We start from the raw sequence: 17,811 nt of genomic DNA on the forward strand, positions 1-17,811 counted from the left end.
CCAGGCCTATTTTTGATCCCATCCAACCCTGTAAAATACCAGCCCTCACTTAGTTTATGGATCCGAACTGCAGATGAGGGCACTTTAGGAGAGTAGGGAACGACACCTAGGGTTATTGACAGACTCCAACCTCACTCATCCTCTTACCACATAAATGTGGAAGCGCGAATACCACCCCTTTTCTAAAAACCGCCCATCTGTTGAGCGAGCGGTGTCTGGGCGCCTGTGCCAGCAGTTGTAACAGACTGTGCTCCAGTTATCACACGCCTATGTATCGGTCCCACTTTCAACAATATGATGATTGTGTGGATTCCAGGGGACGTGCTCTGACTTCTACACTTTAGTCATGTCAATTACACCTAAAACTGACACAACTGCAAGTGTGTAACCACATTCCTCACTAACTCCAACTCTAAAAGCGCCTGCTTTATGAATACCTCATTTTCTCCTCTCTCTCTCTCTCTCTCTCTCTCTCTCTCTCTCTCTCTCTCTCTCCCCCTCCCTTTCCCCCTCCCCTTCCCTCCCTCTCCCTGCTTGTGTGTTATGTAATTCAGCTTGCACTAATATAATAAACATGTCCAGTTACTTATGGGTACAGTTTCTCCAGAGACTCTTCCGTATACTTAACAATTGGATATGGTTTTTCTCTCACTGATCGCATAGAACAAAACGCTAAGTATTACCAGGACACCCTCAAATAACAGACTACCCATTTCCTTCATTTATGCTGAAAATAATCTCAGGTAATTGGTCTGAGACTACCCAATCCTACGAATTTCTTTAAAAGAAAAAAAACTTTAAAAAATCACAGTGCTTGCTAACGATTCTGAGAACGCGTCTTTATTCTTTGTTGAAAAATACAAATTTTTTGCACGAAATCCACCTTTTTTGTCACTTTACGGAGAAAAAATATGTGATGAAAATTTAGGACTTACTAGTTTTACAACCCCCCCCCCCCCCCCCCCCCCCCCCGGCTGTATTCTTAATCATTTCGACTACCAATGTTTAGTTTGTAAAAATACTTCAAGTAAGAGGGGGTGGGGGGTCCAAAATATTTCTAGGAGCTCAGTGGAATGCCAGAGTTGCTGGACACCATGGCTGCCTAGTATTGCTTTGACTTTATTTTATTTTTTTCCTCCACCATACGCTTCTGTACCTCAACCTTGCAAGATCTATTTAATCCCTGCTTGCTCCTTTTGTCACTATCTTCCTGTCTTTCTCTTCTTCTTCTTTTCTCCCTTTGTCTCTCTTGCTGTGCTTTAAAGTCTGATGAAAAAAAGAAGTGATGGTCTCTGAAATGAGTGCCTGTGCCTGCCATCTTCAAACAACAACACAAGTGGTGTATTTGGCCTTATCAAAGGCAGCCAACCTTATAATTCCTATTTGTAAAGCGCAAACATTGGGTTTCAAGGCACTGGGGTCCGGGGAGATTATGTGAGCTGTTGCCCAGAGTCACATGATACTGAGCTGCGCTGCTACTGGCGCCGGGGACCGAACTGTGAGCCCCGCGTTCTGGAGTCAGCCACTCCGGCTACTGTGCCACACCTCTCCCTCAATTCAGTTAAACCATGCCCCAAAGGCGGAGAGACTTGTCCAAACCGATAGGCCATGTCCGGTGAGCACGAGACAGCAGGTCACCCCAGTGCTCTTTCATCATACTGGGCCTTATGTTGAGGTGTAGTGAGTCTGTAGGTAAATGAAACTCCACATCTGGATATAGCCAGTCCACTTATCAAACCTCACCTGGGAACATAAAATATGAAACGGTCTTAGATTAATGCTTCTGGCCATTTGTAAAAGCTCTGGTAGGTGAAATATCACAAATTTCCAGGAAGTCGAAAGCAAGTTGACAGGTTTCTATTCCCATCACAGAAATGTAAACGTGTCACTGAATGTTTTCTCCATTTTATAGTACAATATTGACTTACTGTAAACCAGAGAAGTTAATGAAATATTTAACTACATTAGTCGAGTTTGCACTAGCTATTAACGGGGGAATTCCAGCATTTACAATCAGATGACCACATTTTCACTCAAGATAGTTATTCAAACAGGTACATTGACCAGCTGAAAGTCGTTTAAAGTATTCAATGTCACCTGCTACCGGGGTTTAGAAGATTTAACCAGATCACGTCTGTTGTAAAATGGCAAATGTATTGTGTCAAGTTTAACTCCTTTAGTAAAGAGGATTCATTTCATTCATGGAATCCGTTATTGAACAGAGACTGTGCGACAAAGAGAAACACCCTTCTTAAAATTGTGTGGAACATACTCAGCGTGCACCCTTGTGAGAATAATACCGCGTGCTTCCCATTGGAGAGCGCGAAGCATTGGAGCGTGTACTCACTTTTAAAGCAGTTTTGGGCCTTTCAGATGCTGCATGCCTTGCTCTGTAAAGTTGGGTTTCTTCATTCAGGATAGATTATCACCAAAGACTTATGGTCCTTTTTGAGGCACATATACATCCTCACCGTCTGGAGAAACAGAAGTCACTCCAGCCTTAAGTAAATAGTAAATGCCATTGTTTGATTGTGAAGTAAAGAACTTATCCCATGGAATCTTTTGCTGCATCAGAATTATTACATGCACTGTAATATGCTATAACGCAGAGGACTAATTAAGAATACAATTTTAACCTTGAAGTAACATGTCAATACATGGGGAAATTAAAGTTTTTGCAAAAAGTTCATGCCAGAAGAGATAGTAATATTTCTTCACAGAACAATGGAATGTCATATTTAGTTTTTTTAAACAGAGTAAGTAGTTCATAAAGGCTCAGCAATCTTGAATATCAATCCGTGTTATTCATTTTCATCTCAAAATGACAATTCCGCCCCTGCGTTTTTTTAAAATTCGAATTCTTCAGCTTACAATTTAGTGCTATTTTGCGACTACTGGTTCTGAAACACTACGTAAAACACCTTGAATATATAGAGGCATATTTACTACTTTTTCACGCAGTGCAGCAGCCACTAGCGCAGCGCTGCATGAAAAGGAGAGTGCCAAATTTACTGAAATATGGCACGCTCCTCCCCTCTCCCTAGCGCCGGCGCTGAAATCAGCTGCCGTGTGCCACGGAAACACCTTTGTACCATAGTGCATGGGTGTCACTGTGAGTCTAGCAATGGTTTTGTACTGGAAGGGTATCCTTCCAGTACAAAATACTGTGCATGGACTGACTTAAACCATTTCCCCTCTTTGCATGTGTGCTGTACAGTCCAGCACATGTACAAAGTCAGAAAAGGAAGGAGAAATGAAAACATTTCTCCTTTGTTGCGCCTACTTCAAAAGGGAGCAGTTTTCTCACAGTAAACCCTGTCTACTTTATTTTGTAAATTGGATTTAGCATCATAAACGTTGGGTGGGGGCATGGGACCGCCCATGCTCCACCCATAGTACAACCCCTTGGCGCTAAGTAATGGAAAGCAGCGCTATGTGCTGCTTTACGTTACTTTCACATTATTTTCAGCGTTATACAAGTTTCTCATTGGAAAGTAAATTGTAAAAAAATGTTTTAACGCAAACATGGCGTAAAATCTTAGTAAATCTCCTCCATAGTATTGAACAAAAAATCAGCCCCTCCTTGGCTTCCTAAACGTGCTTCAGTAAGCCGTAAGTCTTCAACAGCAGCACTGTTGGATAGCATCGCCCTCGTGGAGATATGCAGGGCCGGCGCATGGACATCACTGTGTGCGGTTGGCAAATATTACAGTGTGGATGCAGATTCTAGAGCAAATAGTCATGCGGGGCTCATCTCCTCGGACATGTATCCAGGTCACCTGATTGCCAGAGTCCCAATGACCACCTTTGGGCACTGCTTGTTTATCTATTCGAACAGTGGGGCTTGATTGATGATTCCATAATGGCTAAAAAAAAGTACTAAACTCAAAAACAAATATTCCACACAATTGTGGTCCCTAATGGAGCCACGGAATATTATCTGACTTCCCCCTGATGCAGGTAAAAATGTATTCTATCAGGTCACAGCATTAAAGAAGGCTGCTGTGATCATCATGAAGTTGTTCTTCATGTTCTTGATGAAGTCGAGGCATCAGGTGAGTGACGCGATCATGGCGGTGAATAAGAGATACCGAGCAGACATCCGTACAGTGCTACCTGACTCCCTACCGAACACTGAGCATAGTGTGAAGTATGTCATTCAATGAAGGATACCCGCACACCATACTAGAGTCTCATGAATTAGTCTTGATAAAGGTTGTTCACAGTGAATCTGTCTTGTCATCCTGCAGTCTTTATCCCCGCAGGGAATCACAACGCGGTTGTTACAACAACCGCGTTGTGATTCCGCATTCCATTACTCCGCAAGTCGGAACAACGACTTGCGTTGGGGGGCGCTGTATGTTGGAATAGTATAATTTACTATTCCAACTCCAGTCTGTGCGGACACTAGGGAAGGTGTTGGATTTCAAATCCAACACCTCCCCCCGCCCTCCGCAAGTCGTTGTTCCGACTTGCGGAGTAATAGTATGCGGAATCACAACACGGTCATTGTAACAACCGCGTTGTGATTCCCTGCGGGGAGAAAGTTTTGCGGTAAACGTTGTTTACCGTTCACAGTTGATCTTCAGGTGTGAAGCAAAATTATTGACTACTATAGGGTTTTGTGATTGTTGCAAAAATACACACAGGCAATTTGTGAAATAATTTCAAGGAAAAGGGCTGGTGACATATTCAAACGTAATTTCTAATGCACTAATTCCATATTTCTCTCCAGGGTCACATTGGCATTCTGGGACCAAGAGGAGCCATAGGACAGCAAGGACCTCCGGTACGTTTGATCAGTTCAGCACTTCCTTTGACATTATAGGACTTTGTATAGGGAAACTCTCGTAAAATGGCTGCTCACATTTTTACATACTTGAAAGCCAGGTATATAGAATTTCACTGTTAAATGGGAAACAGTTGTACAGACAAATATTAATTTTATTTTCACTTATACTCACTTTGGTTAATACCGTACTTTTGTGTTCCTCGCTTAACAGAAATGCACGTGCATCATTTAGTTTTTATATTTTAAATATGTTTATTTTCCTTCGAAGGGAAAGCCAGGTCGGCCAGGTGAACAAGGACACAAAGGAGACAGAGGCCCCGAAGTAGGTGGAAAAAATGACCCTACAGTGAACAACAGTTGTTCAAATGATAGTTTGATATGTGTGCCGACCACTTTCTTTGAACAGCAAGAAATGAATTAGCCTCACAGGTGTTTTAGAGTTGAAAACAAATGTTGCTTTTGTGTGTTTTTTTAGCTTGAGATTTGCTACATATATCCATCAATCATTTCAGTGTCCAAAATGAAGGGACATGCAGTCCTTATGGCACTTAAACCTCAGTTCTTCAGGAATCTAATAAACGTCAGACACTTTGTAAAGGACGCCTGGTTCATAATCCTGGAAAGATACTACCAGAGGGAATTTAACCCTCCTCAGAGATTTCCGGGCAGTGATGTTGGTGGTTTTGGTGTACCGTAAACCCAGCAGATCACATAGTCGTTTGTTTTTTTAACAGCAGGGACTGCTCTGTTTTTACAACCAGCATTTTTGCTGCTGGGCACCATTTCCCCTATTTTTCCTCTGGCAGTATTTTGCTTTTACCATCTCTAGTAAAATGGGTCTGCTTTCAAGTATGATGTCTGAAGCATGGCTGTGCTTCACTCGCTATTGTTTCGTCTGTCATCACTTTTCAATGACACCTGTGTTTCTCATGCTGGTGGCGTGTATGAGGAGAGTGGCCAAAAGGGGAATTTTAAGGCCAGCTGAAATTGTAATGTGGCCACTTTTCTGTGGGTAATCCTATTCATGCGGAACCTCGCCATGGAAGGACTCTTATTAAAACTTGCTGCTTCACCTGTTACCACCACCTGATGCTGAAGTCAGTGCTTAATTTGAGCCAGTGGTTTCCGGTGAGCACCGGCACTTAATCACCAACTCCAGCGCTTTTCATAAGCAACAGTTAAGGACACATTAATGTATGGGGAGATTTAGTGATTTGCCCAGGATAAAAGGTTTAGCCAACGCCGAGACTCGAACCGGGTTCCCCAGCTCTGACATTGGCAGCTCTGGCCATTACGCCACATCCTCTCCCCACTTTCTTGGTTAGCTGTTGGTTCTGTTTTAGACAATGCTAACAGGAGAAATGGGATGGTGCAAGCTGCCTCCTGACAAGTGCCCGGCACTTATTCTTTTTACAATTTAACCACTGGCTGCAGTGACCTGGTTCACTGGGCACATATCCCTTTCAGATTCCTATAAGGTGCGTTGGACCTTAAGTTGGTCACCAGGTTGCTTTATTTAACATATTCATGTAGCCTTTTAGATGGGTGCCTGTGTCACTTGTATCTTCACTGAATCTTTTTCTCTCTTATGCTGCAAGCAGTCCCAGCAAGTCACTATCTCTAACGGCATGTTTCGATGATCGAGCGGTTGTATCGTATAGCTCTGCATTCTTGTATTCTCTGACAAACTAAATCTCCCAGTGTTAGGAATAAGTGGCCAAAGGTACATGTCAAGAACCTAAAGATGCGCAACTCTGGTTTTATCTCAAACTTGTGTCTGAAATCTTTTATACTGATGATTAGCTACAACTGGATCAGGTTTGGATTGACTTGGCCTTAATAGGTGGCTTCAATCATAAATCACGGTCAAAGGTTTGAAATAAATTAATCCGGTATGTAAAATAGTCAGTGAATATTACAATTTGGTTACAATAAATAATAGGCCCTACTTCTTATAATTGAGCGTTTTCCTTCTCATCGTCTGGTAGACTAAGATGTTACATTGAGATCTTCTATGGCACCAGGCATATTGACTCTTTTTGCCCAACAGGGTCATCATTATGTTTAGAATATTTGCGTACAACGCAAAGGGGGTCCAGATCAACTCATGCTGCTGCACTCATTTTTAAATTTCGAAATAGCTTCATATCTCTTAGCCAGAACTATGGAAGTTAATAAAATAAATACACAGATTAGTGATCCTTTTGATAGCTCCGTGATGAGATGCGGACAGTTTTCTATTGGGCACAAATATGATTTTTAACTGGTTGTTGTGTTCCTCCTCTATCCATTTCTTTTTACATTTTATGGAAACACTGTGTTATGCCATACTTGTAGCTAGTATTCTAAGCCTGTAAAGACAAAGTACATTATTTGGAATAAAATTTTGTGAAAAAAGAAAGACGCATAATGCAAAGTTATGCCAATGAAATGATGTCTTCTGGAAAGAAGGCACATTTACAAAAGAATGAGTTTCTCCAAATTGAACTGAAAGAAACACAGTTAAATTGATACCAGAGCTGTGGACGATATAGGCTGAATGACAGTTAACGAGTGCCTGTTGTTTGTTGTACAGGTAAGTTGTGGGTCAGAGCAGCCACCTGATCTGAGGTGGATCATAGACTGATGACAGATGACATTTCAAGATGTCGGCTCTATGCGGGTAGATAGTAACCAAGGCAACCTATATTATCCAGTAACAGTAAATCACTCTTCCCTCACTCGCCATTGCCTTGGAGCAGGAAAAATGACAGTAGGCTATTTTGGGTCAGGTTTTCGCAGAGTTTTAGATTCCTTCTGGACAGCAGGGATACCATTCCTATGAGTCACAGTTCAGCTGCGGGAGGCACAATATAGTATTGAAAATAATTCATTCAAAAGAATGGTGGTGCCAGAAGAAGAGGTTTTAAACTTGCACATGGTTGATCATGCACTATGATATAAACATTTAAAGTTACAGACATAGTAGTATTTAACTGCTTATTTTTTCTGCAACTGACGTAGTAGGGATACCTTAATGATATCTTAATTTCTGAACTAATCTTCTAGAAATCTAACAATATTTCTGTAAAGAGTATTCCCCGCTCAGCTGTGCAACTTCTTTAAATTCTTCCCACTGTCAAGTGGGGTGGAAGGAGGAATCCCTGAACAGGAATCCCTAATGTGTACAGTATGGTACCAAGGGAAATCAAGAGATACCTATAGTGTCCATAAGTGGCAGGAGGCACTCAAGAATGCTTCTGTTTGCCAATCTTGTCTAGTTGATTGGTCACATAAGCTTAGAGTCGGTGCACATTTTTATGGGTGAAGGCCATTACTGGCCCAGACAATATAAGAAAAGAAAAAGACGGAACGCTTGGCAAATTGAAATGTCTATTTCAGTCTCGAACAAGATCAGGAATGAACTTTTACATTTTGTGCAGAAGCTGTGGATGGTGCATCAGTGAAAGACAGAGCGGCAGTTTTGCTGCCAGCAGACCTGGCCCTATTTTCAGGAGGGTGCAAAGCTCCCTGCTCTGTGTGAGTGCAGATGCCTGCAGGGGGTGGGGTTGGATACCTGGTTGGTGCCCTTATGCTGCCCTCCGATCGGACACCGTCAGGGTCACAAAATACTCGTCTGTAAGATTAAGTGGCCACAGGAGCAGACACATCCCCTTTTGACTTGTATAGGCCCAACATTTGCTCCTATATTATTCATATTATAGAAATAATCTGTGGCCCATTCTGTAATGCCAAGTATGGCCCATTCTGTAATGCCAAGTATAACCCATTTTGTAATGCTAAAGTGCCCCAGAAGTAGATCAAAGGGGCACAAATACCTGGGGTGTCCCCAAGGCACTTTCTGTAATATAAGGCCAATAAAACGGTCTTCACATTGCAGTTATAAGGACTAACATATGGGTCTTGCTTGTCTGGATGAGACCAAATTTGTACTTTAGCCTCACAGGGTGTTTTAAGCTAGGATGCTATTTCTGGATTCTTCAGCTTCCTCCATGCATTTCAATATGGAACAAATAGACACATTTCTCTTAACTCCGCTATCCACATGCATTGATTATCCGTCCTCTTAAGTGATGTGTTTCCAGTGGCAGAAGTATGGTACACAAACTAACGGTCATGGTATGCTGGACTGAAAGAAGCCCTTAATGTGTTAATGACATGACAAAGTGTCCTTTCAGAGCTTTGTATTCTACTAAAAATATTACACATTTGGTTAGTCAGAAAACTAAGTGAACCAGTTACATTTTCTTGCGTAGCTTGAACGTCTCACCTTGAAAAGTGCGACACTTTAAAACAGTGGTAATATTTGATCTCAGGAAAACATTTGCAGTCCTGATAGCCATGAGCAGAGAAGATTTGCCCTGCCACAGTGAAGGGGGAGGTTTGTTAATAGCACTAGTTGATTCTTAAATATTTCAGTCATGAATCCCTGTTGTTAGTGCATTCATGTTTGTATTGTAAATGGCTGTGGACCATTCCAAGATGCTGGGTATGCTGATGCTTTTTAAAACTGTATTGCACTTTGTACAAATGTAGTCCTTTTGGCTGACTTCATCAGATTCATAGTGAAAGCAAATATTGCATTAAACCTGCAGAATCTGGTACTAAAAATGAAAAACAGTTAGGACAGTTTAGTGTAACTCGAACTCCAAGAGTACTTTCCTGTGTGCAGTGTATCTTCAGTTTCTATGGCTGAGTCATGACGTGTTCTGAGGGCCAACTCATGCACTCTTTCCTTGGTGTTATCTACATGGTAATTTTGGGAATGGTTGCAGCTGGTGCTAAGGAACATTGATGTGTGCCTGCACTGCCTTTCTGGGAAGGTGATGTGTTTCTACCATTTGGACAAAAGCCATGCAAGGAATGAGACTGGCCATGTGTGAGGAGTCAAGCGCTGAAATATCAATGGCAGAGCTGAGACCCAGGCAGCCACTGTGGAGAAAGAAATATCCGCTGTCCATTACAGGCGAGACAAACTCCTTAGACGGTCACCACTGCAAAATAGAATCCTGTGGAATAAAGCTATGAGTGGATCAGAAATATCAGAGATGTTTCATGCATGCAATGACTGAAGAGGGCTGCCCAAAACAACCAGTGGCTGAAGATGCTCCGCAAAACTCCCTTTGTCTTCATGTACATGTCAAAATATATTAGATGTTACCAAGCAACCTAAAGTTTGTGCCCCTGCTATGCATGTCACGATCAAATACAGTGACAGCGAAAGTAACAATTGACCCACACAGGAAATCCTATAGTTTTTTTCAGTTTGACCCTCGCCCACTCTGTTTAGTGGCATGTGTCATCATCGGGTCGAATCCTGGTCCCTATGAACTATGATGGGGTTGACCATTTTTCAGGAAGCACTTTTAATAATATTCCTGCTGGGGTCTTCTAAAAAAATAAATATGTTTTGAAACATCCCCTTTAATAATGGTTGTTAATGGTATGGATAAAAATGACATCAGTGGGGTGGTGGATTTTAATGACCCTATTTCAGCTCTTGTTTATGGGCCCTTAGGGTCCATGGGTGTCGTCAGGACTATGGTTAATACCACAGGATATTATCATGATAAGTCTATCCTAACTCTTTCAGTCAGGACAAACAACATACAACGTATATCATGCACACACAGGGTCTATTTGCCCTGTATTTCAACCTCTTGTCGGTGTTCCTTATTTTGGAATCACTCTGTGCAACATAAAAAAAAAGTAGGGAGGACATGCCAATAGTCTCAGGTATAGGATCACTCCTGGAACATCTGTCACAGATTTGTGATTGGTTCCTTAGATCGATTGTGAAAACATCATCCTCTTATCAACGTGACACAAACAATGTTCTTTGTCTACTCCAAGAGATGGAGTTTATTACTCCAGATGACATGATAATAACGCTGGACATAGAAGCACTTTGTACCAGAAATCCCAAAGACAAACCCTTGAAGTGGTAGAAAGAATCTTGGCAGAAAAAGAGTGGTATTTCATGATCCCAAGACACTTTGTCATTGAATGCGCTGAACTGGCACGCACCCGAGAATTTCTTTGAGTTCGAGGGGGTAATATACCAATCAAGTACAGGGGACTCCCATGGGGAGTAGATTCCCCGCAAGTATGGCATGCCTATCAGTTTGAGGCAGTTCATATATTCACACAGGGAAATCCATGTAAAGACCACATTAAATTGTGGCGTAGATACATAGATGATGCCTTAATAGTGAATAGATAAACAGCTCGCTAATGAATTTGCACAGTCGGTAAACACTAGAGACAGACATCTGAGATTCACACATACTGTGTGTAAAAAAGAGTTGGTATTTCTAGACCTATTAATTACGATTAACCAGGGAGGCATCGGTACTAGAGTTCAGAAAAAAACACAGATAATAACAGCTTACTCTTGTTTAAGAGTTTTCACCCCCAGGGCCTTACGCCAGAATGTATCTGGGGACAATTCTTACGGGTGAGATGTAATTGTTCCTCATTAGAAACATTTCAATAAATGCGCATCTCCCCCGCCCCTCCTGCACACTGCGGGAGGAAGGAACAGACCCGATCAGGTTTTTCGGGAGGAAAGCACCTTAATAAAGAAAGAGGGTAGATGTGTGTGGGGATGTTGTATCACTTTATGTTGGTGACCACGAGTGATAGTGAACACTATAGCAAATTGATACAGGACTCCCTCCCTTTTATTACTTGTAGATTTTGACTACAGGGGTTCCTGAGCCCTCCCTCCATGGGGCCCAGAAGACCCGTTAGTGGGGTAAGACTGTGAGCTGGTCTCACAACAAAGACAGATACTTGTTTTGGTTTACCTCACCTGTGAAGTGCCACTTACCACCGCGCATGCAAATTTTGTTTGTTCACGGTTATCTGCAATTTTGTTTTTATCCCTTAGCTACATATTTGGAAAATCTCAAAGAAGGTTTTTATTTGTTTACAGGTACATATGGGCCAGATATAAAAGAGGTGACACAGGTCACTCTTTTGTTTGCAGTGTTAAATTAATGTAGGTTTGCCATACTTGGTTCCCGTGTTTTCCATCCTAATAGGGATATTTAGGAGGTCATATTGGTTTTTAGTAAACTTAGATCACGTGTCTGCTCTTAGTTAGAAGTGCCTCCTTGACTACAGATGAAGGCCCACTCTCCATCAAACCGGGTTTTTGGAGCACGTGGGTTGTCCTATGATGAAGTATGATACCTGGTGGTGTGTGAGGACATACCGTAACATTTTTGTGTGTATCCAACTGTGGACATTATGTTGAGTAGAACAATGAGGGATGCATAACTAGAAAAATTAAGAAATCTTGGGTAGCTCTTTTTGTGTGGAAACATTGGGTTTGGAGGCCAGCTCCCCCCTTGAGATACCATAGCCTCTAGCTCCCTACCCTGGGTACATTCCAATGGTGTGTGTTTGAATGTTGTCACAAAGTCATCAAGGATGCCATGCCACCTTTTAGTACCTATTTGCACACCGGTCTCTGTTCGTCTGCCCCAATGACGAGAGGAGACCAGGAACCGTCAGTCCACCACTTCACTCGGGTCTCTGCAGACAAAGGCAATGCAGAGGAACACAGGAGCCGAGTGCTTCCCCTAATTACATAGCAACAGAGGGAAACAAGTTTTGCTTTTTAATGGCGCAACGTCATTGAGGTGACCAACTGGATTCAGAATGCGGTAATATGAGACAAATATTATAGCTTATTTTGCATATTGCTTTTATTATACTTATGTCTTCTACATCTGTAAAGTGAAAACATCTGTGTGTGGTTTAAATATTTAGGTAATGTATGCTGAGTTATAAAAAACGCATAATCTAACGTTACTGTCACTTAAATATTTTGAAGATTCCTCAATGACCAATAGGGTCAACTGTTACAAAGTTTTAGTTCCAGTGGTCTTTTTGTAAAAAGTTCTTGTAGGTCCTGAAGAAGAACTAATAATAGGAAACATACCATTTTTATAAACGCTCGTTTGATGGTAGGCAGCAGTGGTGGCCTGCGGTTTCATTCTCTGGGAAAATGCGAGCCCTGCCGTATGCACACAAAGCAATGACAACCATCTCTTTCGTGAACTTTGCAGATGTTCTTTTGCACAGGCTCTGCTTTCTGCAGGGCTGGCTCCAAATGATTTGCATATGGGTTGAAATGTGGGAACCTCATTCCCATATCTGCGATGCATAGCATCAACTGAGCATTTGTTTATGCAGTTTTGCATTTGCCAAGACTCGAGTCGTATTGTTTTATTTTCATTCTCCAGTGGCCCTGAAGGAATAATAACATTTAATGGAACGTTGTTAGCTGGCCACAATTATCTCAAACAGCACATGTGTGCTGTCAGTTACTTGTTAGAAGAATGTGTTGGCCGAAAGTGGAATAAAGCCTTTGCAAAACTGCTCCTTCTCTTGACACGATTTTAAACTAATATTTATGTTAGAAGATGGAGCCTTCTTCACAGAGCACTTCACAAAGGAGACTGCCATAGGACCTGCTCCTGGAGAGAAAGAACAGGCCACACACGCGCGTGTGCTGCTGTGCTTTGTTCAGTTGTGTTTGAAACACAATGAAGTAAATCAGTATTAAGGAAAGAGTCATTCGGCACAAGCATGCCCGGGGACTTAAGGAATACGTATTTGTTTCTGGGCTAACAGATTTGTTATTCTGTACCCCAGTGGCTCCCCCAGCTCCCTGATCTTCAGCAAAATGGGGGACATTCCTAAAGGGCTGGGTTTATTTTAACAGCTAGGGCCGTCTTGGGTACACAAAACCAGCCACCCAGCACCTGGGAGCATCAAGAACGCATTGAGACCCTCTGCTTGTGTGGCCACAGGCACAGTTTGGCGAGGTAGTTGCTGCTACCGTTCGTCTTTAGCACCATGCGCCTAAAATGTAGACCAGAGACAAAAGCAACTCATGCTGCTGGGTCAAGCAGAGAAAAATATATATTCACATAGATATATATATATATATAGCTCCAATCCCATTTCCTAGATAAAACGGGTCCGACACAGCTCGAGTTGGCTCACTGCGAGGTCTTTAGGCACATCAAATAACGAACCCTCTAGTCGCAGCACCTGGCAAATGCTTTTCAGCGAGAATTATGCTTGACAGTTCAATTTTGAGTTTTTGCGGGGGTTTGTTAAATGCTGGCAGGAGGAACCCGATTGGATCGTTGGTATCGAGTAGACACAGAAAGCGACTGGAAAAGTTCCACAAGGTGAGTACTCTCCTCTCTCTCTTTGTTCTAGGGTCCCCGATGTACAGCCCAATGCGCCGGTAATCCTGCCGCAGGTACAAGGACAGCCCAGTTCGCAAGCCGGGTTCAGTGAGCGGCCCGTGCACACAATAATGCGCTGACAAACGCCAGCCGTTGTGCTGTTCTCTCCTCTCACTGTCAGGATCAGTGGCGGTGCGCCACAGAGAACCAGCTCGTTCCGCAGTAAATCTGCTACTCTCTCCCCATTGCCACAACACCTCACGGCCGGGGGGGGGCGCCGCCTTGTGCAGCCTCATGCACTTCCACCACATTTTGCCGGCTGTACGCGGTGCTCCACAAGAGGCGTGTCAGCCAACCTCTGCCTCACATATAACTCCAATCCCGTTTCCTAGATTAAAACGGGTCTGACACAGCTCGAGCTGGCTCACTGCGAGGTCTTTATTACCTCCGCTAGGCACATCAAATAACGAGTTCTCTAGTCTCAGCACCTAATATACCAATTAAACAAATGTAACGCACTCAGGCAGAAATGGTGTAGTCAGCAGCAAAATAGGGAGTTATTAACTTCATGCATGCATGCTCTGTTCCAAAGAGGTTTGTTTCCCATAATGTGACAATTTTACCCCAGAATATTGGTGCAATGGTTATTGCAATTCTTGGCAAAATAGTATTTTCATCTTGGTTATTTGCAGTCAAAGGTTTATAGAAAAATATATCTTGGTTGGTGCCTATACTCTCACTGCTGATGTAGCTGAAAAGCTGTAAGAATCCTTTCGTGACACATAAACTGATTTTGAGACATTTAAAGTAACACATGAATAAACTTGCACCAACTATACGTTAAAGAGACGTGAGAAATAAATGTGAGAAAACTTGGTTACTGCATCGTAAAAGCATGCAGATGATTATAGGATAGATGAAATCATATTCATTTGAATAGTATAGGTTTATATTTTATTTATCAGCCTTGGCATAATTATTTCAACGTGTAATAGAATGGCGAAGTAAAAAATACAAGCTTTTGCACCCAATAAGGTAGTTAAGCAATTTAACTTCAGCCCAAGCAAGAGCACATATTTATTTTTTGTCTAACTCTTTACCATAAAAGAATTTTGTTTTAAGCTTAAGCTAATTTGAAAAACGTCCTTTCTAGATAGAAAAATTTAGTTTACCCTCATCACCAAATAATGATCAAAAATTATAACACAAATAATTCAACAACTGCAGCACAATTATTTAACAACGGTCTTTAATAACTGTTGCTTGCAGAACAGAATCAACAACTTGCCAGAGTGGTGTCCTCTTGATGATTCTTCTAATAGACCCTTAATTATAGACTGGTTTCTACATATTTAAGGGACCACCAGCCGTGAAATACACATCACTGCTATGGAAGGAGCATCTGTTTTGTGAAATCTTTTATATCTGCAGGAACAATGAAAATCAGGGATGTTTGTATGCAGGGTTCTCTGTATCCTTTGGAATTCTGAAGTTCCAATACAAGTTGAAGGACATAGAACACTAGAGATTTGAGTAGCAAAACCCTCTGTGAAAATTGCTCAATATGGTAATGTGCTGACTGCCATCACAACCAAATTTTTCTACCATATCAAACATAACTGGTTTCTGTCTACCAAAATTATTGGTCTGTTCTCACACTATTGGCAAGATACAAAGCAATAATTTATGTGAAAAGTAATTGAAGACTAGTTGCCTGCATTGTCCGCTGATCTATCAGTCTCCACTAGGTCAAAATGTCATCTGCTATACTGATCTTATATTTATGAGATCCTTATGAAAAGCTAGTCTTCGGGGTACACTGGAATCTGGTACAAATGGGTATCACTTTATGCTGGGCTATTAGAAAGGTAGGAGATCAGAGATGTAGATTATGGAGCTGATGAATCATTATTGATGGGAGTGACCTCACTTCAGACTATCCATTTCCTGGGTCACTGGTATTTGATGGGTGAAGGTCGCCCCGCCACTCACTACCCATCCAAGATTATGGTTCTGAGCAAATAAGTTGGGCAAAAATATTTATGTTGAAACAGTAGAGAGTTGGATTGCTAAACTAGATTGATCTCAAAATCAGGGAGTCATGTTTAATATAGGCAATCGGAAATAATATTATGATAAGATATGGAAATGTGTTAGTAATCTATAGGAGTAATATGTTTGCCTCCTGTTTGATAAAGGAAAACAAGTGGTGTTTGTGAGAAGTTGGCCTGACATATTCTGTCCGCTAGTTATAGTGGGCACCCTGTACCAGTCCAAACAACCCCTTATTGGTTATAGGTTAAAGACAACCTTTATTGAAAGCTATCCTAGTGGTAGCTATGGAGAGCAGCCTTCAGGCTGAGTCTTGAAGGAATGTAAAGCAGCTTGTTTTACCAGTCTATAATCACTTGAATGACCAAATGAAAGGGAACCACACCAGGTATATATATAAAATATATGTATTTATTTCTAAACACACCCTACTATTCTCTTTATGAGGCTAGAGGTCCAAACACATAAGTTACACTTCAAATAGTACAATATAATAGCACAAATACACATCAGGCCCTAGGGGCGAGCCAAACCATATACTAAAATAGTGGTATAAGAACCACGACTTAACTAGACACAAGGCCTAGAGCCTGTAGAATCGCTGGGACCCCAAGGAACCACCCCAGGTAGTGACACAGGGGGCCCTCGGGGGCCATGTGCAGTGTGAGAACACAGCCGCGATCTCCCATTAGCTTCTATGGGGAAAGTCGCGGTTCGATTTTCAAAGATTAGGGACACTTAGAAATGAGTCAGGACCAAACCCTTTGGGACTTAGGAAGTTCTAGGGTCAACACCCACAGGAGCACCGAAGTACTCGAGTTACCTCACCCAGGCAAGCCGGGTGCATAGGTGTCAAATGGTATCGGGTCGCGTCGTCGATTTCAATGGGGGCTGGCAAAGAAGTGCTGCTGCCGGAAAGATGCGAAGTGTCCGTAGAGATCCAAGCCTGGATCAAGTCAAGAAGAACCTGAAAGCAGAGGGGACAGAGTCTGGGTCACTATCCAGTGACCAGGAGCACGATAGGCGGATGTCCACTGATGTTGGGTGTTTCACCTGAAGAAGGTTAAGCTTGACTCTTCAGCCACGAGGACCGGGAGGTATCGAGGACGACCAGGAGCTGGATTCGAGCTGTCTCACGAAGGATGTCGAGTGCTGCAGCGTCGGTGCCCGGATTGGACACAACAAGCCTTGGCAGCAGCAACCCACGCAGAAAGGAGAAAGGTGCTTCGGTGCAGACCAGAAAGGTCTGAGGGACTCACCACTTGGTAGGGAGTCAGGGCACGTCTGGAGCAACCAGGGAAGCCAAAGAAAAATCAAAGTTACCTTCACAGGGACCCCCCAGTCGACGGACCAGGGATTGCGAAGGGACCTCAAGAGGAATCACAAAATGGCAGCCCACAGGTCACTCGAGGTGACTAGGCTGACAATCTTCAGTGGATCTTTTGCATGAGGTGGGGGCTACAAGTAACCCCAAGCACCACTTCAAGAAACGTTGAGAAGTCAATGCACTTGCAAAAGTGCACGGTGACCAGGAGTTCTGGTTCCACGTTACTCACGAGGGCTGCGGGTCGGCTTCTGAGAATTCTGGAAATCCTCATTCTGTGTTACAAAGGCTTCGGCGTCCACCAGGAGCTTCGAGATGCAGACCGGCAATTGCCTATGGGAGGGTTTGGAAAGATGGGTGGCTACACCCATTTCCTTTGTCCAGTTTCGCGCCAGAGCAGGGGCTGTATGCTCCTGAACCGGTTTGAGCTG

At 42.6% G+C, this 17,811-nt stretch overlaps 1 protein-coding gene across 1 annotated transcript in view; it reads left to right on the forward strand.

Annotated features, from left to right (window-relative positions):
• The window catches only part of COL24A1 (collagen type XXIV alpha 1 chain), an 826,732-nt gene that overhangs the window by 709,322 nt on the left and 99,599 nt on the right, over positions 1 to 17,811 (forward strand). The window contains exons 44-45 of the mRNA XM_085602067.1: positions 4,736 to 4,789; positions 5,061 to 5,114. Coding sequence (XP_085458193.1) covers positions 4,736 to 4,789; positions 5,061 to 5,114 — 108 coding nt within the window. The remainder of the gene's footprint in view (positions 1 to 4,735; positions 4,790 to 5,060; positions 5,115 to 17,811) is intronic.

This window comes from Triturus cristatus, chromosome 4_2 (assembly GCF_964204655.1).
Source record: "Triturus cristatus chromosome 4_2, aTriCri1.1, whole genome shotgun sequence".
Classification (NCBI taxonomy): domain Eukaryota; kingdom Metazoa; phylum Chordata; class Amphibia; order Caudata; family Salamandridae; genus Triturus; species Triturus cristatus.